The following is a 25,300-nucleotide window of genomic DNA, read 5'->3' on the forward strand; positions in this document are numbered from 1 at the left end:
ATGGATTTGGGATACTCATTGGCCCAGTAATCTTAATTGTATTATTATGCACCATCAGATCCTGATGATTTACAGCTCTGAAAAGTCATTCCAAATTTTATGCCTTAAATTTACAACCAGATGCTAAGGTGATAGGAATGTAAGAACATGCAATGCAGTTTTAACAGGTTTCTGTCCTTAAAAAATAAAAAAAGGATTTGCAACTTCTAAATTTCAAGCTTATGGAATTATTGGAATAGAATTTAAATGTTGAATTACCCATTCCACCATAGCATACCTGATAATTGACCATCATCCTTTGAGCATTTGAGAAATGGCTAGCTAGCAACCCCCGCAGTTAGAGAGTTTATTTATGGAAAATTTATCATCATTAATTGAGCCAAAATGGCTTCTGACCATTATTTTCATCTTCATACAGCAACAGAGTAAATCTAATACTTTTTTCATATGGCTCCTCAGTATCTCTCCTCCACTGATGCACAGTAGTGCAGGTCTTTCTGCAAAGGTGATGATGGTATGACCACTGTCCCAACCCCAACTGATCAGGCCCTGGATCCCATTAACAGGCTGAAATTTCCTGAGTGGGAAGGACCTGGCCTCCACCTGGACCACCAACCTCACCTCAGAGGTGCTCACCACCTGATTCCCAGGATGCCTTCAACTCCCTTGATGGGTCCTGACATCCTTACACCCTAAGTTTGGAAGGATGGCTGCAGGTACTGGGCTTGTTCCCTTTGGACCCTGTGATGTTGGAAGGACAATGTTAGGGTTCAAAGCTGACAGCAGAGAAAGAATTCTTGAGACAACTTTGGTGCAAAAAAAGTGATTTTATTAAAGCACAGGGACAGGACCCGTGGTCAGAAAGAACTGCAATGGGGTCAGAAGTGGCCCATTATATGCTTTCAAGTTGGGAGGGGTTTGGGGATAGCACAAGTCTATAAGGAATTTTGGAAGCAAGGTTTCCAGGACCTTGAGGGAGCTAGCTAATGTTGGGGGAAAGTCATTTATTACCAGCTAATAAAACCTCAGTCATGACACCCTTCAGATGCATATTGGTGGGCCATATGCTTGGAGGAAGACTGCCAACATGTATCTTCAGGGATTTAGAGACACAGGAAATTTCTAAAGGAATTTTATATGTTAATGTAGACTTACAGGATGGGGGAAGGAGGGGATAGGGCTAGAATTCCCTTTTGCCCCTCTCAAAGTGTCAACATCGAGGCAGTTGAATGCCTAGGGGAATGCCACTCTCTCTGTTTTAAGGACTTGTCAATGGGCTGTAGGTAGTAAGGAAATATCATAATTTTTCTTCTGCCTTTGTTTCCCACATCACCTGAACTAGAGTAATGAGGCCCCCAAACCAAATCCAAAGTCGGAGGTAAGAGTGCACAGATCTGAAGGGAAGACTTGCTAGAGATTGGAATGAGAAAACAACCCCTCTCACCACCAAATCTTTCTGGCTGAAGAGAAAACAGGAAATGACAGGGAGTGTTCCTTGCTCTCCTCCTGCCAGCCCACCAGCACAGGCTTTGGCCAGCCTCTGATTTGTGTGCCCAACCCCCTACACTAGCTCTTCCTGCCCCTTCCCACCTCTATCCCTCCTCCCCTGCTCACTGGTGCTGGGCACCTCTGAGGCTCTTCACAATGAAGAGGTTTACAGGGTTTAGAGGCTGAAGAGAAAAGAAGTCTAAGCCAGGGAACAATGTGAAATGGTTGGAGCCTCAGAGGCAGGAAGGAATCTCTGCTTCTCAAACCTGAGAGCTGAGGCTGAGGATTATAGAGCCAAAGGTTTTCCTACCTGAAAAATAAGGGATGTATTGAATGGTTCCCAAGATCCTTTCCAACTCTAAATCACAACAATGCCGCAGGGAGGTATTCTGTAATATTAGAGCCATGAGTTCCTAGAACTTTGTTCAAGCTGGGGCTAAGGGCAAGGAATTGGAAAATTGAGGTCAGTGGCCTCTTGATTCTACCTAGCATAGGGTGAACAAGACTGGAAGTCTTCAACAACTTTCTTCTAGACAAGAATTCCACATGGCCACAATTTCTAGAAAGATTTTTTATTTCCTTTCCTTCTTCTTTTTTTAATGATTCCTCCCTGCAGCACTTTCTCTTTAGTCCCTGCCTGTCTGGCCTCTCCTTTAGACTATTTTAATACTTCCCAGTGGCTACTTAAGGCTGCTAACCTCCGCTCCAAAAAAATTAAACACCCGAGAGTCTATCTAGGAAGCAGAGCTAATGGAAAAGGAACCAGCTGCCTCCACAAGTCAGGGACCAGCAACTGAAAAAGAACAGAAGAGCCAGGAAGACCAGCAAAACAATTTGGTCTTTATTGAGGTGTCAGGGTAGAATAACACCACGAAGGAGCAGAGCCCGAGCACTTGAAGAACACAGAGGCAGGATTTAAGGGTTTCTTAGAGATGCAGGCCTGGGTATTTGGGCTAGGAGAAAGGCAGTGAGTGATTTAGGTGCTCAAAAGGACTTCAAGAATGTCCTATACTTGATCAGGAAAGGGGCAGACAGAATTCTTAGCTCTTGCTCAAGTTCCTGTAGAGCCCTCTCCTGCTCTTGCTCCTCCCCTACCATCTGCTTCCTGTAATAGTTGATGTAGAAGTTCACCCAGTCATCCACCATAGTCACCATGGCTTCTTCAGGTATAGGAGGATTAGGGAAGACCTGCAGAGTGAGGGGATAGCAAGGGAGAATGTAGTCACCAGTGTGATTCAGAAATAACTCACAAACTCCAACATCCTCCTTTCTCTGATTTCCATCAACTGCACCATTGCTCTCCCAGCTCTAAATTATTCTCCCTTCTCTCCCCTCACCCATCTGCCAAGAGTCTCTGCCTGTCCTTTGAGACAGTGCCTGGGCTTACCTGCTGATTCAGCAGAACATTAAATTCCTTCTTTCCTGTAGAAATGAGATCCTTATTGGCCTGAAGAAGAGCCATCTGCCTAAGTTAGAGAAAAATAGAATTTAAGTTTCCTTTTTCCTCATTATTGGGTATTTCCCCCCAATTCCCTCACTCCCCTTAAAGATCTCTGGTGCCTTGCAGGACCACCTCTCCAACACCTTTCAAATCATGCCCTGCTCTGAGATCACATTTCTTCCAGGCTGGCTCACCTGCAGGTCCACCAGTGCTATGTATGTCTCACCCACACTTTCCAGAGTATGTAGGCATACTGAACTAAATGTAGGCAAGGAGTCAAGTATCTGCCTAAGAGGGAAACGCCCTGCATCTAGGTCCTGAAGGAGGGTGATAAGTTAACCAGGGGATGAGACGGAGGGAGACGTTTCCCTGAAGTTAAACGATAGGCCAAGAAAGACAGATAAGTGGGGAGACCCAGAAAACCAAACCCAGGACAGATCCTTGCCATCTACCCCACATTGCAGTACCCGCGCTCCAAAACTAAAGTTCAGGCCAACAAAACTAATATTAACTGACTCCCTGTTACATGGCAGACACTTCTTTTCATTTTAACTCCAGTATACTTAACATGCAGTGTTATATTAGTTTCAGGTGTACAATGTAGGGATTCCACAATTCCATATGTCACCCTGTGCTCATCATGCCAAGTGCATAATCCCCATCACCTGTTTCACCCATCCCCCTACCCACTTTCCCTCTGGTAACCATCAGTTTGTTCTCAATAGTCAAGAGTCTGTTTGTTGGCTGGCCTCTCTCCCTCTCTTCTCTGTCTCTGTCTCTCTTTCCCATGCTTGTTTGTTTTCTTTCCTAAATTCCTCATATGAGTGAGAGCATATAGTATCTTTCTCTGACTGACTTATTTGCTTCATTCCACTTATATTCTCTAGCTCCATCCATGTCGCAAATGGCAAGATTTCATTCTCTTTTATGGCTGAATAATATTCCATTATATAAATATAAATATAAAATATATATTAAAAATATATAAATAAATATATATATATATTTCCATGGCAATTATTCTCCAATTCATAGATGATATATTATAGCAGCTACATTAATCATGTGTGTCAGGCAGTGTTTCAAGTATGTATTAAGGTATTTATCCTTATAAAAAAATTCTATTGGGCAGAGACTAATAGAAGCCACATTTTGTGAATGAGACACTTGTAGGATGTGGAGAACTGGACTCTACCAGGCTGTGCCCCATAAGAAAGGAGACACATTTGGGACGCCTAGGTGGTTTAGTTGGTTGAGTGTCCAGCTCTTGGCTTCAGGTCATGTTCTCAGGGTTGTGAGATGAGTACCCCATTGGGCTTCATACTCAGCAGGAAATCTGCTTAAGATTCTCTCCTTCTGAGTTGAGGGAAATTGGAGGGAGAGATGAACCATGAGAGACTATGGACTCTGAAAAACAATCTGAGGGTTTTGAAGGAGCAGGGGGTGGGAAGTTGGGCCAGCCTGGTGGTGGGTATTGTGGAGGGCACGTATTGCACGGAGCCCTGGGTGTGGTGCATAAACAATGAATTCTAGTACACTGAAAAGTAATTTAAAAATTTTAAAAATTTTTAAAAATAAAAAAAAGATTCTCTCCCTCTGCCCCTCCCCCCACTCTCACTCACTCTTTCTCTCTCTAAAATAAATAAATTAAACAAAATTTTTTTAAAAAAAGAATAGAAACACATTTTTCTTATTCTCTACCATATCATCAGGTATTTAAATAAGCAGAAATACTTCTTTCTTTTTTAATATTTTCCTAATATCCATTTTAGTAGATGTTTTTCAAATTTTGAAATCACTAAATGCTAATTGAAGTAAGTGTTTTGAAACAATTGTTTCAAAACAATACAAAAATGTACACTGAAAAAGTTGGTCATTTTTGTTTCCTCCTCCAACAAAGTAGCCAGTATTGAAGATATATTAATTTCCTGCCACATCTTTCTCCATTGAAAAACCAACATTCATAGGTACCTACATACTTATACAGGCTTTGTTGATTTTTTTTGTTTATAACATGTTCTTAATTAACATACAACAAAATTGATTTCCCTTTGTGTACATTCCTGAATTTTATTACATAGATTCATATAACCACTACCACAATTATGACATAAAATATTTCTATCACCCCTAAAACTCCTCTATGCTACCCCTTGTGATGACCCCCACTCCCATACCTAAACCTTGCCAACCACTGGTCTCTTCCCTATCACAACAATTTAGTGTTTTTGAGGATGTCCTATAATGGAATTATACAGTATATAAATTTGAGAGTGGTTTCTTTCACTGAGAATAATGCCCTTAAAGTTCATGCAAGTTGTTGCAAGTAGCAGTAAGTTGTTCTTTTTCATTGCTGAGTATACATCACATGCATACACTATAGTTTGTTTATTCATCCCCTGAAGGACATCTGGATTATTTGCAGTTTGAGGCAAGCATGAATAGAGCTTCTATAAATATTTGTGTACAGACTTTTGCATGAACATGTTTTCATTTATCGAGGGTAGAAAATATTTGTTACCACTAGGAGAAAAAATTGTAATACAACCTGACAAGGAACATGGATACAGAATTTATGACAAACCCTTATAGATAATAAGACAATCTAGTCTTCTAAATTGCTGAAAGACTAATAAAGACATTTCAAAAAGAAGATACACAAATAGCCAATAAGCATATGCAAAGACATTCAACATTATTACTTTTTAGGGAAATACAGATTAGAGCTACAGGGTGATACCACTACATGGCCACTACAATGACTAAAATTTTAAAAAGACAGATTAAATTTTGATGAGTATATGGGATGAATAGAATTATGATACAGTGCTAGTGAGACTGTAAAAGTGGGACTTCCAACCACTTTGGAAAACAACCTGGCAATTTTTTTATAAAGTTCAAAATACACTTACCACATGACCCATCAATTTCGCCCTTAGGTAGAGTCCTTGAGAAATGAACATACATATCTACAAAAATACTTGCATGCAAATACAAATGTTCACATTATTATTCATAATAATTAAAAAATGGGAAAAACCCAAATGTCCAATAACCACTGAATAGATATACAGATTGTGGTATATTCACTCAATTATATACTACTCAGCAGTAAAAAGGAACAGTCTAATGGTATTCATGACAACATGGATGGATCTCAGAATAATTAGGATGAGCGAAAGAAGGCAGACATACAATTAAGAGGAAGAAACAGGGAAATAAAAAAGACATGAAGTGGTGAGGTAGAGGGACTGAAACAGGTGAAGGGAATTAAGAGTACATTTATCCTGATGAGCACTGAGTAGTATACGGAATTATTGAGTCACTATTTTGTACAGCTGAAACTTAATATAACATTGTATGTTAACTACACCAAAATTGATTTTTTTTAAAAAAGAAGCCAGACATGAAATATTATATACAATATAATTCTATATCTATGAAATTCTCTAATAGGCAAAAATAATCTATAGTGACAGAAAGCAGATCCAAACACGAGTGGTGATTAAAATGCAAAGCTGCCCAAGGGAAATTTTTTGGACAACAGAAATTGATATATCCTGATTATGACAAGCAGTTTCATGCACTGTTAGCAGGAGTGTAAATTGGTAAAGTTTTTTAGAAGGATATTTGGCAGTACTTGTTCAAATTAAAATATATATATATGCTTCAACCCAATGATTCTGCTTCGAACTCTATTTTAAAGAATTATTCATATTCAATGCACAGAAAGGCCTGTACAAGGAATTTGCCATAATAATAATGAAATTATTTGTAATAATGAAAAGGCAGAAAAACTCAAACACTCATTAATATGGGAAGTCATTAAAGAAATAATGGCACATTCATACTGTGGCATGACATGCAGTTATTAAAATAAATGAGGTAGATATTTATGTACTGATATGAAAAGATATTGAAGATACTGTTAAAAAGGGATGCCTGAGTGGCTCAGTCAGTTAAGCACCTGCCTTTGACTCAGGTCATGATCCTAGTGTCCTGGGATCAAGCCCCACATTGGGCTCCTTGCTCAGTAGTGAAACTTTTTCTCCCTCTGCCTGCTGCTCCCCCTGCTTGTGCGCTCTCTCTCACTCTCTCTCTCTCTGACAAATACCTTTAAAAAAATCTTTAAGATAATGTTAACTGAACCATAGTTAGAGCAGACTACCCTGTAGGAGTAGGGATTAAACATAAAACACTGTCTCTCTCTCTCTCTCTCTCTCTCTCTCTTTCTCCGGGTATCTGTGTGTCTAGAATAGTAAACAATGTTCACTTCTGGGGACTGACTAATATTTGTTGGGAAATGGAAAAAGGAATAAATGTCAAGGGAGAACTTGATCTTATCTATCTATATTATTGATTGAATTATTTCACAGAAAGAATGCACCCTTCTATTATTTTTATAATTCTTGCAAAGAATACAAAATTTAAAAGGTAGAAAGAAGATGGTGTTGTCCTAAAATCATTAGCCACAAATTTGAATCCTACCTCAGTGCCTAGAAGAACTAGGCCTAGCATCTGTTCACTAAATATTTGTTGAATGAATAAATAAATGAATGCTTTTTCCACTTTTCAGCTCTGTGGCCTTGGTGAAGTCACTTCACATACATAAGTTTCAGTTTCCTTGTTTGCAAAGAAGGGAAAAAATAGTAACTATTTACAAGGGCTATTGAGAAAATAAATTCATTCATTCCACAAATTGATATTTGGAACCTACCTTGCACCAGGAACTGGAACAGGGCACTAGGAATATATTCAGTGCCAAAGACAAAATTCCTGTCTCCCCGGAGTTTATGTTCTAGTGGGAGGAATAAAAGGATGAATGGTAAGGGCAACATCTGAGAGATAGGGCAAGATCCAATCTACAGAGCTTTCTGGGCCATGACAAGAAGTTTGTGTTTCATTTCCAAGTGTGAGGAAAAAACTCCTTCCACAAAAGTAATAGGAAGCCACTGAAGTTTAAACAGAGGATCTTTAAAGTTCATGGAGAGTGGACTGTAAGGGGACAGGAGTGGAAGTGTGGGGATCAATGAGGGTAAAGTCAAGGAGACAAGCAGCTTGGAATATTCTGTCCAGTGTTTGGTATACTGTTGAATGCAGACTACCAAGAGGTTTCACGGGGATAGGAAAAGGGGAACCATCACACATCTCTTTGTCAAGCCATTGATCTGGACACTTCTGAAAGAAGTGCATGACGAGTCCTTGTCCTCACTTATAGTTCAGTTGGAAAGACAGGACATAGGTACCAAATAAAAGCAAATATAAACTGGCTCCAGAAAGCATATGCTAAGGGCTAAAGAAGTGCTACAGTGAACAAGAGCTGCCATGGTCTCTGAGCAGGTGAAACCAATGTGGATAATTAGTGGTGGGCAGTAAAGCTGAGAGGTTCAGAATTAGTGTGATAATATATACAAATTTGCCCAGAACAGCTCCAGGCTGTTTCCCCAATGTAATAGTTAAAAGTGCCTCCTCTAGAGAACACAGGTAGCATCCTCTTCGACCTCAGCCACAGCAACTTCTTCCTAGAAACATCACTAAAGGCAAGGGAAGCAAGGGCAAAACTGAACTTGGGACTTCATCAAGATCAAAAGCTTTTGCACAGCAAAGGAAACAGTCAACAAAATCAAAAGACAACTGACAGAATGGGAGAAGATATTTGCAAATGACATATCAGATAAAAGGCTAGTATCCAAAATCTATAAAGAACTTCTCAAACTCAACACCCAAAGAATAAATAATCCACTCAAGAAATGGGCAGAGGACATGAACAGACATTTCTGCAAAGAAGACATCCAGATGGCCAACAGACACATGAAAAAGTGCTCCACATCACTTGGCATCAGGGAAATACAAATCAAGACCACAATGATACCACCTCACACCACTCGGAATGGCTGAAATTAACAGTCAGGAAATAACAGATGTTGACGAGGATGCAGAGAAAGGGGAACCCTCCTACACTGCTGGTGGGAATGCAAGCTGGTGCAGCCACTCTGGAAAACAGCATGAAGGTTCCTCAAAAAGTTAAAAATAGAGTTGCCCTATGACCCAGTAATCACACTCCTGGGTATTTACCTTAAAGATACAAATGTAGTGATCCAAAGGGGCACATGCACCTGAATGTTTACAACAGAATGTCTGCAATAGCCAAACTATGGAAAGAACTGAGATGTCCATCAACAGATGAATGGATAAAGAAGTGGTACAGATATACAATGGAATACTATGCAGCCATCAAAAGAAATGAAATCTTGCCATTTACAACAACTTGGATGGAACTAGAGGGTATTATGCTGAGGGAAATAAGTCAATCAGAGAAAGACAATTATATGATCTCTCTGATATGAGGAATTTGAGAGGTGGGGCAGGTGGTTGTGAGGGATAGGGAAGGAAGAAATGAAACAAGATGGGAGGGAGGGAGACAAACCATAACAGACTCTCAATCTCACAAAACAAACTGAGGGTTGCTGGGGGGTGGAGGGGTAGAGATAGCGTGGCTGGGTTATGGACACTGGGGAGGGTATGTGCTATGGTGAGTGCTGTGAAATGTGTAAGCCTGATGATTCACAGACCTGTACCCCTGGAGCAAATAATACATTACATGTTAATAAAAATAATTTTTTAAAAAGTGCCACCTCTAATGAGATGCTCACAAATTCTGATCTGGATAATAACTTATATGGTGCTGCTAGTCATAAGGGCCATTTGCCTCATATGGAGCAAAAAATCCCATATTTGAATACTTGACATTAACTCCAAATAATGGTCAACACTTAAAAAGCATGCCCTGTGTGCCAAACATAATTTAAAAGCTTTACACATGTGACTCATTTAACCCTCAATCCAAACCTACTGTTGTAGTTCTAGTATCATTGCCATTTTATATGTCAAGAAATAAGAACGGAAAGATAGGAAACTTGCCCAAGATCTCACAGATACTAAGTGAAAGAACGTGGGTTCAAACTAAGGACCTCTGATGGAATTCATTTGTACAGGTTGGCTTCAGAGTCCAATGCTTTCAGAGACTAACATTTAAAATATTACATATTTGTTAGTATGAAGTTTCCTCAAAAAGTTCTAAATAGAACTATCCTATGATCCAGCAATTGCACCACTAGGTATTTACCCAAAGAATACAAAACTACTAATTAAAAGGATACATGCACCCCAATATTTAAAGCAGCATTATCTCCAATAGCCAAAAACTATGGAAACAGTCCAAGTGTTTATTGACCGATGAATGGATAAAGAAGATGCAATATATATATACATATTTATTAATTTTTATATATTATACATAAAACACACACAGTAGAATATTACTCAGCCATTAAAAAGAATGAAATCTTGCCATCTGCAACTACATGGATGAAGCTAGAGTATTAGGCTAAGTGAAATAAATCAGTCAGAGAAAAACAAATGCCATATGGTTTCACTTATATGTGGAACTTCAGAAACAAAAGAAATGAGCATAGGAGAAAAATAGGATATAGAGAGGCAAACCAAGAAACAGACTCTGAACTATAGCGAACAAACTGATTGTTACCAGAGGAGAGGTGGGTAGGGGGATGGTGACGTAGGTGATGGGGATTAAGCAGTGCCCTTGTTGTGATGGGCACTGGGTGTTGTATGGAAGTGTTGAATCACTGAATTGTATACCTGAAACTAATATTACACTTTATGTTAACTAACTGAAATTTAAATAAAAACATAAATAAATAAATAAATAAATAAATAAAGTATTACACATTTGTAACCCTTCAATTTTTCACTCTAACACAAAACTCAAAACTTAAAAAAAATAATAATGAAGTGACCCAGGTCTATCTTAGCATCAGAGAGACTCTGTGTAGGTCTCAGATAAGGTGAGGCGGGGTAGAAGGGTGTTCCAGGCTGAGGTCTAAGAGAAGGTGATAGTTTGAGAGAATCAGAAGTTTAAACCAGGGAGTCAGACTGTGGGAGTCCAAGAAAGCCAGGCTAAGAAACCAGGATGTTTTATTTTCGGATAAAATAAAGGGCGCTTTGGTCAAATTTCTACTTTGGAATCAGTACATTACACTAGATGGAAGGAGAAAGGGAGAGAGGGAAAGAGAAAAAGGGATGAGTTAGGGGGACAAAGCGGGGGTATAAGTTGGGAGAGAGAGAAACAATCTCTTTAGACTCTTACCCCAGTTTCATGGACCCTTTCCACCAATAAACACACAAGAACTTCTTGCCTATTTCTTATTTTCTGAGACTATTAACTGCAATCCCTTGATTTTCTCATTCCTCAGATGTCCTAAGGATCCTTTCAGAAATAATAGTCTTCCAGGAAAAACAAGATGAACACAGAGAGGGAGGCAAACCATAAGAGACTCTTAGCTCTAGAAACAAACTGAGGGTTGCTGGAGGGGTGGTGGTGACCCGACAGGGTAACTGGGTGATGGGCATTAAGCAGGGCACTTGATAGAATGAGCACTGGGTGTTATATGCAACTGATGAGTCACTAAATTCTACCTCTGAAACTAATACAGTGCATGTTAACTAAATAGAATTTAAATTTTTTAAAAAAGAAAGAAAAGAAATCCCACTCTTGCAGTCTTGGGTAAGGCCCAGAACCTCAGGGATCATTTAGTCCACCTTCTCAACATGCATTCGTTGGTTTGTTTATTCATTCATTGTATCTTTTAAACACCTATTATGTGTTAGGTGCTGGGGATAAAATAAGGAGTAATATATAGTCCCTGCTCTCAAAATAAAGGCGGCATCTAAGGCCCTGGGAAGGACATTGACTTGCCCAAAATTTAAAAATCCTGTCGTGGTACTGGGTCTCAAACACAACGGTTCCCCTCTTCCTTCTGCCCCTAGCTGAAAGTTGTAGATTCCAGGAATGCAGGTATCTCCAGGACTGGGCAGCTAAAGGGCTCCCATTGCTCCCGAGGTCCAGCAACAAACGCTACAGAGAACAAAAGCAGAGAGCAGCCCTGGCGTGTCCGCAGCGGGGCCAAGAAGCCCCAGGAGGAATTGTGGTACCCTGGGCTGGACAAAGGAGGACGCAGAGGCCGGCGGCATCTTCGCGAAGAAAGATTGCACCTCTACAGCCGCCGTAGCCAAGCCGGAAATGTAGTTCTGCCACGTTTCGCGCCCAGAGGCCCTGAAGGAAGAGTTCTGAAATGGCGAACGGCGCGAATCTAGAGTCCCAGCTGTGCTCGGAACAGTTCGGTTCCGGGGCGGCCCGGGGCTGCCTCGCCGCCGCCGACGGGAGCTTGCAGTGGGAGGCTTGGGGGTGGCGCTGGTGGGGGTTCTCTGGGCCCTTCACAGCAAAACCCCAAGGACGGGATGGCGGCGGAGGGCGTACACCCGGGACGGCTTCATCATCTCTCTCCGGTCTCATGGCCGTGTTCCTGCCGCAGGGCTTCCCCGATAGCGTCAGCCCGGACTATCTGCCCTACCAGCTATGGGATTCCGTACAGGTCAGCCTGGCCGACTGGGGTATGGGGCAGCATATAGCCACGGGTGAGGGAGACAGTGCGGGCCACCTCGCTCCATTGAGAGCTTGGAGACTGAGGTTCAGAGCGGGACTGCGACATGTTTCGGGTCCACATCTGTGAGAGCTGGTAATAAAACAGACCTCCGTGCCCCTGCGCACGGCCCTCACCCCGCCTTTTTTCTTCTCCAGGCCTTTGCTTCCAGCCTCTCAGGCTCCCTGGCCACCCATGCAGTCTTGCTGGGCATAGGGGTGGGGAACGCAAAAGCTTCTGTTTCAGCTGCCACTGCCACCTGGTTGGTGAAAGGTGAGCTGGGCCCCTGGAACCTCAACTGTCGCTGCTGTCAGCCCATCTCACTGGCCTCTTTTTCCTCCAAATGGGAAGTCTAACCCCTTCTGTCCCCTGTCCCAGTGTTCTGGCCTGTAGTTCTGGGCTGTGGTGTGTATCTGTATGGACTCGTTCCTGATTGGATCTAGGAGCCAACTCTAGTCCCTAAACAGTATTTTTATTGGTTTTATTCAACGATTAATTAGTTGCCGGAATATCCTCATCCTGAGCGCCAGCCTTGCAGCCGCCATCTGTTCCTCATACTGTTCAGAGTCTATAAATCATTAGGAGCTCAAATCCCTAAGTTAATCATCCCCTCTCCTTTACCCCTAGGCTTTTTGTGGAGCATTACATAAGAATGCAGTTATTGAATAAAAGGACCAGCTGCTTGAAATGTGGGAAATTGCTCAGTTCTAGAAAAAAAACAGTTTTGTAGTTAGTGCTGAGTAGGAAGGAGGAGGTTCTGGGAAAGACAAAAGGCATTTTAGAACCTCTGGGATACTGGATGATGCTGTAAATAGTAACTATAGTAACCTCTGGTGCATGTGTACAACTTCTTGAAAAATTGCTAATGAAAAATAGAACATACGGTGTGGTAGCCGGCCACTTAAAGAGTGAGGTAGAGAAGAAAAGGGAAACTGCCACGGGTTCCACATCAGGAGGATGTATGGCTCTCTCCATTGTCCTTTGTCTTTCGTTACTTTTCCTGGTGGGAACTTAAATCAGACCCACAGAGAAGGCCCTTTCTGCTTCTAGCATGAGTCTGGCCACATCTCTGATGACTCTCCATGGATCTTTTGGAAGATCTGGAGGTTCCTGCTTACATCCTTATTAAGACTGAGCAAGCTGGCCCAATGTGAGTCACCTCTTGAAAGTAGCCTTTCTCTGGGGCTTGTTGTCCTAGCTGTCTCTTCTTTTAATAATAATAGTTCATACAAACTGTTTATTATCTACCAGTCTTTAAATATGCTGGCTTCACAGTAGCTCTGAGATAGGTATTGTTATTATACCCATTCTATGGGTAAGGAAACTGAGGCACGAAAAAGTAATTTGACCAGGATCAGAGCCAGTAAATTGTAGGGCATGGATTTGAACCCAGGAGTTTAGTTCCAGATTCATTTTCATAGCACCAAACTGTGCTTAATTTGAACCTTTTGATCTCCTGTTGGCTGAGTGTTTGGAATGCAGGAGGACCATGGATTTAGTAATTGATGTTTTCCATGTCATTTCTAAGCACCCTAGTCTTATCACAGACATGTTGCCCATATGTATGTTCAAGTTATGAAAAAAAAAATAAGATTTTTTTAAGGTAGGAAAAAGTAACTACTTTTAAAAGCCTATTGTTGATATTAAAAGAAGCCTTAACTAGAAAAGAATTTACAAACTCATTTCCATCAGACCTGGGAAATTTGTATGCAGAGCTTTATATAAAAAACTCCCTTGGAATTTTTTGAAGTCATTTTCAATTACAGGTCTCTTAGTGGAACATGGTATTAATTGTCATAACTAATAATAATAATACTACTAGCACTAATATTTTGACAGCCTACCACTGTATGCCAGGAATCTTGTACACTTACGTGTAATATGTAACTTAATCTCTACAGCAGCCATATTAGGTAGATACCATTTTTAATGCCTTTTTCAGAGAGGTTTCATACCTTGCCTAAGTTTACGTAGGGTCAGGATTTGGACCCAGACCGACTGACTCCTGTGTCCCACTCTTCATTACTATATTCTTGCCAGTGGGATTTAGAGTGGAGCCTAGACAGTTTGTGGACAGCTGATTCCTTACTACTGCTCAAAAGTTTCTAGATCATATAGCTCAGCTAGTTGTAAGTGAGGCAAAGAAGAGCAAGTGGGAATTAAGTTTCCTAGTCTAGTGGCCAGTGTTGACTTTCAGACACAGGGAGGCTATGTGTCATTATTGCATCCTAGTGCCAACTTCCAGATTCTGACAAGGACTGCAGGCTGCTGATGAAAGATAGAATAGGTCCCCTTTCTACCCAGTGGCCCTTGTATGCAAAACATACACTGTATTGGATATGAGTGTGCAGTCAGAGGGAAGAAAAATAGAGTCTGGCCCAGTGAACTGTCAGTAAGTAAAAGTAATCTTGGCATGTTCAGAGTTACAAAGTTGAGCCAATATGAGAATCTTAAGTGAAACAAATTTTTTGTGGAGAATAAAATATAGTTGAAAGAAAGAGGGTCAAATGGGTGATGGAGGAAGCCTATAAAGCCACCTGGTAGGTATTACTTCCAGGGACATACAAGGGACAGAAATAGAGAAACAGAGCAGGCCAGGTGAGAAATGTGTTGTACGTATGCCTCTGAGGTAGCCACTGCTCAACCCCAGCCAGTTGTGGTGGTAAGGGAAGACAGGCGTGGTGTTGCCATGTCTTCACGTACTTGCAGAAGAGCTGGACATCCAGATTTTCTCACAGAATGTCCTGTTTTTGTTGACCAATTTCTCTGAGCTTGTTACTTCATCTGTGAAAGGGAGGATCTCTTAGAAGTTCATAGGATTGTGGTGAAGATTGAAAGGAGTAAAGATTTCAGGTGTCCAGCAGCGTGTTTACTGGTGTGCCTCAGGCCCAGAGTTGCATAAACTGTCTAGATAGAAGGCCTTACTGCCCAAGGGTAGAGGTTGGGGCAAGGGGTAAGAACTGCTTTTTCCAGTGGAGAATGGGAAAGGTCAGCCTGTCACCACCTTTATATGCGTAGGATACTCCCAACCCTCCCTACAACCTAGTTTCCCTTGCATTCCCTTAAGGGTCCATGCCCTCAAGTTCAAACAACTTAGGAGTCCTCTGCCCACTGTATCTTTCCTTTCCAGTGTCTACTGTATGAGGCTTTCTGAGTTAGTTGTTTGGTCCTAAAACAGTCCTTTGTGATCCCCCTGCTGAACTTAATGCTACTTTCAATATAAGGGGTTTTAATCATGGGGTGGCAAAACTTCTGTAAAGGACCAGATGGTAAATATTTTATGCTTTGCAAGCTGTATTGTTTCAGTCACAGCAACTGATTCTGCCATTGTCTCACAAAAACAGCCATAGACAGTCTGTAAATGAATGAGCACAGCTATGTTCCAATAAAACTTTATTTATAAAACAGGGCGTGGAAGACTGTAGACAACAGTTAACTGGTCCTTGGTCTAAATCAGTGTTTCTCGTACTGACTGCTGTTTATTTTTACACTGTATTTTGAGTCTGGAATCATGACTTTCTGGGTCACAGTATCCCCTTACCTCCTGTAATGCCTGGCACAAAGTAAGTAGCCAGTAAGCATGTGTTGTGCAAATGAAGGTCTAGCTGATTCCGGGAGACTTCTCTGACTTGTCTGAGAAGGCCTCTCCCGCTGCCTCACACCCTCAGCTGTCTGTCATCAAACTGTAATTCAAATCTTTTTTTTCTAACTGATACTCTAATGACCACATGTGAACCTGTTGCCCAGCCTAAGAGCTAGAATATCAACAATAACCTCTGAACTTTCCACACAGGATTTCCTGCTTTTCCTTTCTTTTTTTTTTTTTATTGTTTTGCCATATAGATATATATACCTAAACACTGTAATGTTTAGTTTTAGAGCTTTATGAAAGGTATATACCTTATGAAAGATATCTAGTCTTCATGGCTTGCTTTTTCATGCAGTATTATAATAGTAGGATTCATCCATTTTGATATGAGTAGTTGTACATTAGATTTTTGCTGCTGTCTAATATGCCACTAAGAGACTATAACAGAATCTATCTATGCATTCTCCTGTTGATGAGCATTTGCATTATTCCCAGTCTTGGACTGTTTGTGAACGATGCTGCAAAGTATTTCTGGTCCATGTCTCTTGGTGTGCATGGGCGCATAGTTCTCTTGGGTACATAATGAGGAACTGCTACGTCTAGACACTTCTGACCCCATCATACAGCTCTGTCTATGCAATATTTATGGTGCCAAACTGAGTTCCTAAGAGCGGTGACGCAAGGTGAATCAGCCATTTCAGTGTCAGGGTCTGCCAGGCCCAACAGCCCCCAAGGCTCTTCCTTGTTCCTTACCAGTGCCTCTCTCCCCCAGATTCAACTGGCATGCTGGGCCGCATCCTCTTTGCCTGGTGGAAGGGGTGAGTTTGTCTCCTTGGTCTGGCCTCTCTCCCCAGACGGGGGTCACATTTATCTCATCCTTGGTTGTACTTTCAGCTCCTCCTCTCTCCTACCAGTCTCTAGGGGAGGGGAGATTTAGCAGTTATTTCATCAGAGCTAAGGAGTCCTTAGTAAGTACCCAGTCCAGGTGGCTCACCCCAGCAATGAAGCCACAGAACCATTGCTATGATCACATCTACCTTCAGAGCATTAATTTGCTGCCCACCATGGAAAAAATCAGCCAAAGGGCTCTAAGTATCCTCTCTTTGCTTGTTGAAAAAGAAGGCTGGACAGGAAAATGCTTAATTCAAAAGGAATGCTTTTACTCCAGAAGCTAATAGGGACTAGATGGGCAGGTCATCAGGATCCCTGTCTCACATAGAATGAGCGTTACCATCTATCTAGAAGGAATTAAGGATCTTATGCTGCCTTCTTCCTCCTTATGTCAGTATTGAGGAGTAATTTAGTATCTCCAGTTAATTGTAGGCAGATACTATCTACAAGGTGTTCAGTGAGATAGTTTATGCAAAGTGCATAGCATGTTGTGGCTCATTGTAAGCATAATAATAAGTTATTATTAACACTAATAAGAGTTAGCTGTTGCTAACAGCTCTGTGCCTCACAGGCTGTCTGCTTATCACTCTAATCCTTAGAACAACTTTGTGTAGAGAGGGATTGAATGTGTACATTTTAGCAGACCTAAAAGGAATCACTTCCAAGTTGCACAGCTTATAACTAATAGTATCAGGCTACTTTATTGGGCAGAGCCCTAGACCAAGCCCATGTGTTCTGGTCCTGCTTTTGTTCCCTCAAGAGTTTCTACTGTGTGTCCCATACACAACCTTGGAATCCTCCTTTTCCCTCCAGGAGGTTTCAAAGTAAGGGACAGGGAATGCTGTAAATTCTGCACTTGGTCTGGGGCTACAGCATCCCCTGCTACCAGACTATTGGAAAAGAGGTCCCCAGGTGTTTGTGCATGGGCCAGGGAGTCCTTCTGCCGGCAGAAGAGGCATCCATCCTCTTGGTGATAGAATTATCCTGGGTCTGGATGTCAGAGCCTGCCTCTTGCCCCTGGCCATTATATTTTTTTTCTTGACCCCTGCTTTCCATATGATCTGAGGGAAGTTAGGTGTCCTCTCTGGGCTACTGGTCTGTAACCAGTGGGGGTTACACTAAATGTAGTTGCTTACCAGTCCAAAATATGTGTACTTCTTGCTGGGTACCCTTGATCAAGTGGGAGGAAGGGGTGGGGAGATGGCAGAGGGACCCAGGGATGGCCTCTCCCAGAGGAGGCCAGAGGGTGGGGAGCAGCCACAAGACAATCAGTTCTTTTCCCTCATGCATCATGGGTTAGTAAAGGAAACATTAAGTGACTTCTGAAGGTTCTCTCGCAGCTAATGGTATTTCAGGCAGCAGTGACAGGGTGTTGGGACAGATGTCTTCATGGAGTATGGATTTTGCCAAGCCCTTTTCAGACCTTAACCTCAGCCTAAGGATGGCCTGCATTGCCCACGGGTTGTGTTTTCTCCTTAAATTCAAATTGCAAACCAACCTATCTTCCCCAACAGGACTAAACTGGACTGCAATGCCAAGCAGTGGAGGTAAGGAGGGGCTGAGACAGGGCAAGAAAGCTATTATGGAGGTCTCTTAACTTCTGATCTCTAACCTCTGATCCCCCCCCCCCCCCCCCAGGCTTTTTGCTGATATCCTCAACGATGTAGCCATGTTCCTCGAGATTATGGCTCCCATATATCCAATCTTTTTCACCATGATCGTCTGTACCAGCAACCTGGCCAAGGTATATACCTCTCGGGCCCCCCTATACCTGCCTTGCTGGTGCTGTATCTGAGCTTACTTGAGACCAGCCTGGGCCCTGTGTTCAAAACACTTGTAGAAAAGTGAAAAACTTCAGAGTTTTCTGCTCATACTCAGCCTTATTTTCTGATTCTCCTCCAGCCACATAGTTCCTCACATATAAGACAATGTCTGAAACCACAAGATTGGTGAGGAACTCTGAGCTGAAAGATAGGGTGCTCCAGTGTCAACATCTTGGGACCAGCTCTCTGGCTATCTTTCATTTTCTGGGTAAAATATTTGAGTGCATACTGCATGTTGGGCATAAAATATAGGCCCTCCCATTTTTTTTTTCTTGGAAGAAAGCCGCACATAATTAAACAAAAGTTTATAACATTGTAGCTACAGGTATTCCAGATGAGAAGTGTAGGGGCCTACGAGAGGGTTGAGCAGGGATCCCGGCTGAGTCAAGAGATGGGCCTCTTCCCTAGGCCTGGGTCCTGAAGAATGAGTTTAAGGTGAAGGGTGGATGTTTTTAAGCAGAAAGAAGAGGGTGGGTCGAGGTCCAGGGGCAGGACAGCGTGAAGTGGTTGTAAGGCTGGAGGGTCACATGGGGTGAATGCGAGCTCTTCCTCTCTGCCAGGCTGCTCACCCTCACAGTTCCTTCAGGTTGGCCACATCCAGGTGAGGAAACTGAGGCATAGTTCAGTAAAGAGCTTAATCTGTCTTCACCACAGTGTTAAGTACCTGGCACAGAGCAGTGACTCAAGAAGACATAAAAGATCCATCTAAAAAGCCCATCTGTCTGTTCAGAATTACTTCAGGGCAGTGCTTCTCCACAGGGCACTAGTGACATTTCAGAGACAGCAGTTCTTTGTGGTGGATTATATGTAGCCCAGTGCCCTGAGCACCCCCTCCAACTCCGGGGCAGGAAACACCAGAGAAAACTCGTGCTGTAGCTGTAGACCCATGATTGGGACCTCTGCCATCTGTTTCAAATTATGCACTATACTCTGCCTTTGGCACCTCGATCTCTTCATCTGTCATATAAAGGAGTAGAATAGGGCCATGAACTTCCCCTGACCACCTCTCACCCTCTCTAGAGTTCTGGTCTCAGTGACTAATACCTCCATATCCCAGGTACACCAGTCAGAAGCCTGGCTGTCATCCAGGCCTTCTCCTTCCCGCCCACTGTTACCTTCAGCTGAACTTCCATCTGGTGGTTCCTTGTTGCTGAAAAAAGCTTGGTTGCTTCCTAGGTAGTCTCCTTGCTTCCATTCTTACCTCTCTTCATTACTTTCAGAGCAGCCCATGATCCTACATCAGGTCATCTCCCTGCCCTCATTGCTCCTAGGATAAGGACCTTAACAAGATCTGCAGGATTCCACATAATCTGGTCAATCCAGCCTCATTTCGTACCACATTCCTCTTACCTTTGAACAAATTATTTCCTCTGCCTGCCTGGCTACTTGTTTATTTATTGTCTTTTGATTTATAGACTTCATGAGGGCAGGGGTTCTATCTGAATTATATCACAGCACTAAATCTGTCTCAGGCATCGAAAAGAGATTTGATAAGTGAGAAATGGATGACAGTGATCAGTGACCCTCATTGATGAGTTCTACCATCCTAGATCTCAGGGATTGAGGAGGTCTGGGTACCATGGGAGGTCAAGGCCATCACTGTGGGTTTTGAAGTGGCCTGGAAGACTTGACTAGGCCTCCACTGGGACAGAAGGAGGGTGGAGTAGGTTACAGGCAGAGAGGAAGCATAGTTGGAAACCAGGCTGGACCTGGGAGCTTAGCAAAGAAGCAGGTATAGTCAAAGTAGAAGTTGTGGACTAAGAACAGTCTTTGGGCCTCTACTCTGGGGAAAGAAATGGAGTTCCTTGGGACTAGGCCACAGGGAGGTATGACAGGCAGAGTTTTAGTTTTCTCCAGGACTAAGAGGGGATGTAGACCTAGTGGAAGTGTGGGGATGAGAACAAGATACCAAGGACAGCATTCAGGGTTTTGCTGTTTGGTCACCTGATGCCTGGTTTTCTCAAACAGCCACAGAAGTGCCTTTGTTGCCACAGCATGTGGCCTTTCTGACTTTCCTTCTCCCTTTCCCCACCTAGTGCATTGTGAGCGTGGCTGGTGGGGCCACTCGGGCTGCCCTGACCATGCACCAGGCCAGGAGAAACAACATGGCTGATGTGTCAGCCAAGGATAGCAGCCAGGTGAGCAGTTGGAATTGGGGTTGGAGGGAGTTGGAGCAGGGAGGCAGGCCAGGCCATGATTTGGGAGTATGGAGAGAAGCACCTGAGTGCTCCTAAGGGTAGGGGTGGGAGATACACACATGGGACGAAATGTCATGCTCCCAACTCTGACTAACTTAGGCAGTCAGATTGAGGGCATGAGTACTAGTGGCAAAAAGTCCAAGCTGATCATCTCAGCTCCTTCCCAATGCCTGTGTGGCCAAGAGTGGGCCCTCGCCCTGGCCTTCACCCTCTCTGGGCCATAGCCCTAGCCTCTGAGGTAGATGTCTGACCACATGAGACCCCATATGTCAAAGCACTTGGGGTGTCAAAAAGTGCTCAGCATGTGAGGGGGGCTGGGGTCATTGGCCAGAGGTATCCACATGACAGTTTCGTAGGCCTTTCTGACCCAACCCGTCACCTGACCAGGGCATCCTGGAGTAAAGGTGGGGACCGTTAAGGCTGAACTCTACAGGTATGGGATCCTCCCAGGCTCCTTTGCTAGCTGCTTATGTGTATTGCATTGTTTAACTCACACCAGCCCCAGGAGGCAGATACTGTTATTATTCCTGTTTTACAGAAGAGGAAAATGAGGACTGGTTAGTCAGAAGTGTCACAGAGCTTTGACACTGAAGCAATTTAGAAACCTCTATTCTGTCCAGTCCTACACTCTGTCCTTCTCTTAAATTGTTTTGCTCAGTTTCTAAATAGAAGTTGTTTTAAATTTAAAATTAACTCCTTTGAACAATATTAGGTGTTAAGCTGTAAACACAAGCTAATACTTATTAAGCGCTAACTGTGTGCCAAGTATTTCATTTATATGAACTCATTAATACAGGAAGGACTCATTGTTGCCATTCTACAAAGGAGGAAATAAGTCAGAAAGAGGTTCAGTCCTCTTGAATACCTTTGTGCACGTCCCTTCTCTCAGGAAATGGTTGGATAAATTCTTCCCCATTATCTCTTCCATAGGCTGTCAGGAAGGGAGAAATAAGTACAACCCAGGACTTGAATTTTAGGATCTCCCAGCTCTATGCCTGCTCTCTCTCACCTCTTCTCTTTCCAAACCCCAACCCTCCTCATACCCCCAGGCTATATTTTCCAAGCCCAGGGGCTCCCTCAGCTTGCAGAAGCAGGAACACATCACAGGGGCAACACAGGAGATGTGCTCAGTCCTACAGCAGGCCCCTGATTTCTGCTGATGTTGCTTTATTGCCACTTGATGTGGCTGCTGGAAATGAGTCTTTCCACCTGAGGGAGAGGTGGTCTTCCTGCTCTTGTGCAACCAAGACCTCTGATCTATTTACCATCACAACCACAGCTTTTATTTCCACAGCTCACCCCTTTGCCAGGACAGCTGGGTAGGAAGAGCTCTCTCAGCCTCAGACCTCCTTTATGCCAGAACCAGCTCTCCCTTCAACTCCAGTAGTCAGGAGCCACCAATCCAGACTCTTCCTCCCTTATGAGGAGTTGGGGACAGGTGGCCTGGTGTCTGTTCCCCTTGGGTGAGCTCAGTCAGGCCATCTCAGGACATTAGAGGGTTCTGATAACTGATTCTCAAGGGAAGAGGTTTGGATCTTGTGCCTTTCTTCCTGAGTGGTTCCTTTAAACCCTTTGCAAACGTTTTTGTATACCTAGGGGCTGAGGGGGATCAGTCTTTTTAAACCACTAAATTTAAGAACTTCCTCATTCCAAGGACATTCACTTGCTGAGTATAGAGGTACTCGGAGGACTCTTGCAAAACAAAGAAGACATGTTCCAAGGGCATTGTATCCACCTAGACACAGAAGCAGCTGGTATCTTAAATGACCACTCACTCATTAAAAACTGACTGGGCATCCTCATCAGTGTAGGGAGCCCTGGGAGGAACTGCAGCAGGGAAGAAGGTAATGAAAGGTACTCAAGGATATTTAGCCTGGCCTGGAAGGAAGCTCTCCAACTCCCAGCCCTTCTGCCATTTTCTAGGAGACACTGGTAAACCTGGCAGGGCTCCTGGTCAGCCTCTTGATGCTTCCCCTCGTGTCAGCTGGCCCTGGGTAAGCCGGGATCAAGGGCAGGGAGGAGGTTCCCCGCTGGGCCTCCACCCCCCTGTTGACCACCCTACTCTCCCACCCAGCTTCAGCTTCGGTTGTTTCTTCTTCCTCACCGCCCTTCACATCTACGCCAACTACCGGGCAGTCCGAGCCCTTGTCCTAGAGACCTTGAATGAAGGCCGGCTCCGGCTGGTCCTGAAGCACTTCCTTCAGAGGGGAGAGGTACTTGGGCCTACCTCAGCTAATCAGATGGAGCCACTGTGGACAGGTGACACAACCTCTTGGTCTTAAGTGCTGTGTCTCCCAGTCTCTCCCTGTCTGGGCATCCTGACTCCAGCTTCCCACAGGTTTTTGGCCATCTCTGTCTCTATCCCTGGGGGTCCCCCTACACCGCTTGATCTCCAGGTAAGTGGCCCAGTGTCTCCCATCCACCCCTGCTGCCACCCCCACTCCCCACACATGCTCTTTATTCCAATTACACACTGGCCTCCCCTGACCAGGCCTCACCTCTCTATTCTAGGTCCCTTATTGCCACTAATCAGACTTGGGGGCAGCAGGGGTGTGACACTGAGTAGATATAAGGGATACATTTGTTAGACATAGGGAAAAAAAGGAAGGATGGATGTCGCATGCATGGGTAATGGCTAAGAGAGATGAAGAAGTGGTAAGAGACAGATGAAGTAAGGACAGTTCAGCTGACTGGATGGTTACTCCTATTTTTGCTTTCTCCTCCCCCACTCCACTCTCTTCTTTCCTTCAGTGTCTTTGAGCTACAACAGCTGGTTGAGGGACACCAAGAACCCTACCTCCTTCACTGGGACAAGTCACAAAGTAAGTGTGCTGTGCTCTTCCAGCCCTAGACTCACCCTTCTGGGGTCTCATTCCATCAGCTCCAAAGCCTCAAGCCCTGGACAATTTAGAGGCTGCCTGGTGTCTTGGAGGGAGCTCTAGACTAAGACTTGGTGTATTCAAATTATAGCTGCATGCCCCAATGAAATTCACTTTGTCGCTGTGTAAAATGAGGCTAACAATGCTTGCCTTATTGTCTGCATGTTTTTATGAGAATCAGATAAGGCGATTTTGTAAAGCACTTTATATATTGCAAAGTACTCAAATAAGATTATGATCTTTGCTTATCCCTGGAGAACTTTTCTCTCCCATCCTGAGTTACCTGTTGAGGAAACAAATACTGAAGTTTACTGGTCTGCTGGTTGTTGTGTGTGTTGTGTGCTAAAAGGTGCTTATTCTCACTAGAGAATAAGCCACCTCAGTGGCCTCCTATAAAGCTGTATTTGGAAATTGGGCATTTTGGTTCGGCCAGAACATTGGGACAACAGGAGATGAAGATGGAAGGGAAAGGGTGAAAGATAGCCTCCATCTATGCCAGGCCAACACCTCAAGACAGGAATGAAGCAGGATGGTAGGTTTGAGAGTGTTTGGGGAGGTGGCCCTTCCCTAATACCAGTCTGTTCCTGGGTTTCTCCAGGCCGGGTGCAAGTTGTTCTGAGCCAGATGGCAGGCCCTGAAACCATCCTGAGGGCTGCCATACACGGACTGGTGCTTGAAGCCCTGCAGGGAGAGGGGCCCCTCCCAAGAGAACTGACGGAACTGAGGAACCAAGTACGGGCAGGTAAGCACCTCGCGGTCTAGACTGCTGACGACTCAGAGAAGAAGGACTGTGTTCCACTTGGGGACCTGACAGCTTCTCGTTCTGCACCCTCCTCCAGGTCCTGAGAAGGAGAGCTGGGTCATTGTCAGAGAGACACACCAAGTGTTGGACAAGCTATTCCCAAAGTTCTTGAAAGGTAACATCCTTAAGCTCCATGGCTCTTTGGCCTCTGAGGCCTTCTCCCCCAGAGACCCTGCCTAACCTGTTTCCTTGTCTGCAGTATGGGGAGGTTAGGGATACTGAGGCTGTGTCAGTATTGACAATCTCTATAATTCCAGTTGGCATTGAAGAACTGGGGGCGTGGGGTGGGGAGGTTTGCTCACAAATGACTGATGATGATCTTATATTTAGCACCTACTCCATTCCAGCTCTTTCCCATGTGCTAAGTCAGTGAATTCTCGCTACAGCCAGATGAAGTTTTAGCCTCATTTTGTGCCAGAAATGACCCAGCAGAGGCAAGTGGAGCCTGGGCAGTACACACAGCATGCACCTGGCCTGTGCTGCTCCTTACCACTCTCCCCAGACTCCCTAGAGTCTTCTCCCCAGCAGTCCCAGTGGCACCCTGATTATGACCTCTCCCCAGGATTGCAGGATGCAGGCTGGAAGACTGAGAAGCACCAGCTAGAGGTGGATGAGTGGAGGGCCACCTGGCTACTCTCTCCGGAAAAGAAGATCTTGTGAGCAGCCCAGATGGAGACCCAGGTCCCAGG

General features: G+C 43.8%; 2 protein-coding genes across 5 annotated transcripts; one reads left to right on the forward strand and one right to left on the reverse strand.

Annotated features, from left to right (window-relative positions):
* Window positions 1–2,313: 2,313 nt before the first annotated feature.
* Window positions 2,314–7,721, reverse strand: AHSP (alpha hemoglobin stabilizing protein). 2 transcript variants are annotated; one of them, XM_032842697.1, is made up of 4 exons: window positions 7,647–7,721; window positions 2,876–2,954; window positions 2,432–2,676; window positions 2,314–2,370 (listed from the first exon to the last, which is right to left on the reverse strand). In XM_032842697.1, exons 2-3 carry the CDS (start codon window positions 2,948–2,950, stop codon window positions 2,473–2,475), a joined length of 279 nt encoding a protein of 92 aa, XP_032698588.1. In that variant the 5' UTR covers window positions 2,951–2,954; window positions 7,647–7,721; the 3' UTR covers window positions 2,314–2,370; window positions 2,432–2,472. The 2 variants fall into 2 exon arrangements, with proteins under 2 accessions (XP_032698588.1, XP_032698587.1); XM_032842696.1 differs by lacking the exon at window positions 7,647–7,721 and adding an exon at window positions 3,124–3,241.
* Window positions 7,722–12,066: 4,345 nt separating this feature from the next.
* RUSF1 (RUS family member 1) lies at window positions 12,067–25,299 on the forward strand. Of its 3 annotated transcripts, XM_032842704.1 has the most exons (13): window positions 12,067–12,381; window positions 12,588–12,702; window positions 16,791–16,836; window positions 18,424–18,456; window positions 18,548–18,653; window positions 20,769–20,870; window positions 22,854–22,924; window positions 23,005–23,189; window positions 23,269–23,326; window positions 23,682–23,752; window positions 24,408–24,551; window positions 24,649–24,726; window positions 25,174–25,299. In XM_032842704.1, the coding sequence occupies exons 1-13, from the start codon at window positions 12,082–12,084 to the stop codon at window positions 25,269–25,271; spliced, it is 1,407 nt and encodes a 468-aa protein (XP_032698595.1). In that variant the 5' UTR covers window positions 12,067–12,081; the 3' UTR covers window positions 25,272–25,299. The 3 variants fall into 3 exon arrangements, with proteins under 3 accessions (XP_032698595.1, XP_032698596.1, XP_032698597.1); XM_032842705.1 differs by lacking the exon at window positions 20,769–20,870; XM_032842706.1 differs by lacking the exon at window positions 12,588–12,702 and having other exon boundaries at window positions 12,265–12,381.
* The last annotated feature ends 1 nt before the right edge of the window (window position 25,300 follows it).

Source organism: Lontra canadensis, unplaced genomic scaffold, assembly GCF_010015895.1.
Source record: "Lontra canadensis isolate GAN:19392208 unplaced genomic scaffold, GSC_riverotter_1.0 scaffold132, whole genome shotgun sequence".
Lineage (NCBI taxonomy): Eukaryota > Metazoa > Chordata > Mammalia > Carnivora > Mustelidae > Lontra > Lontra canadensis.

Coding starts and splice junctions, on each gene's coding strand:
- RUSF1 (XM_032842704.1), top strand. CDS start 12,082: ATGGCGAACGGCGCGAATCTAGAGTCCCAGCTGTGCTCGGAACAGTTC. Junction 22,925..23,004: donor CTCGTGTCAGCTGGCCCTGG/GTAAGCCGGGAT, acceptor TCTCCCACCCAG/CTTCAGCTTCGGTTGTTTCT. Junction 23,190..23,268: donor GATGGAGCCACTGTGGACAG/GTGACACAACCT, acceptor AGCTTCCCACAG/GTTTTTGGCCATCTCTGTCT.
- AHSP (XM_032842697.1), bottom strand. CDS start 2,950: ATGGCTCTTCTTCAGGCCAATAAGGATCTCATTTCTACAGGAAAGAAG. Junction 2,677..2,875: donor ATGTTCTGCTGAATCAGCAG/GTAAGCCCAGGC, acceptor CTCACTCTGCAG/GTCTTCCCTAATCCTCCTAT.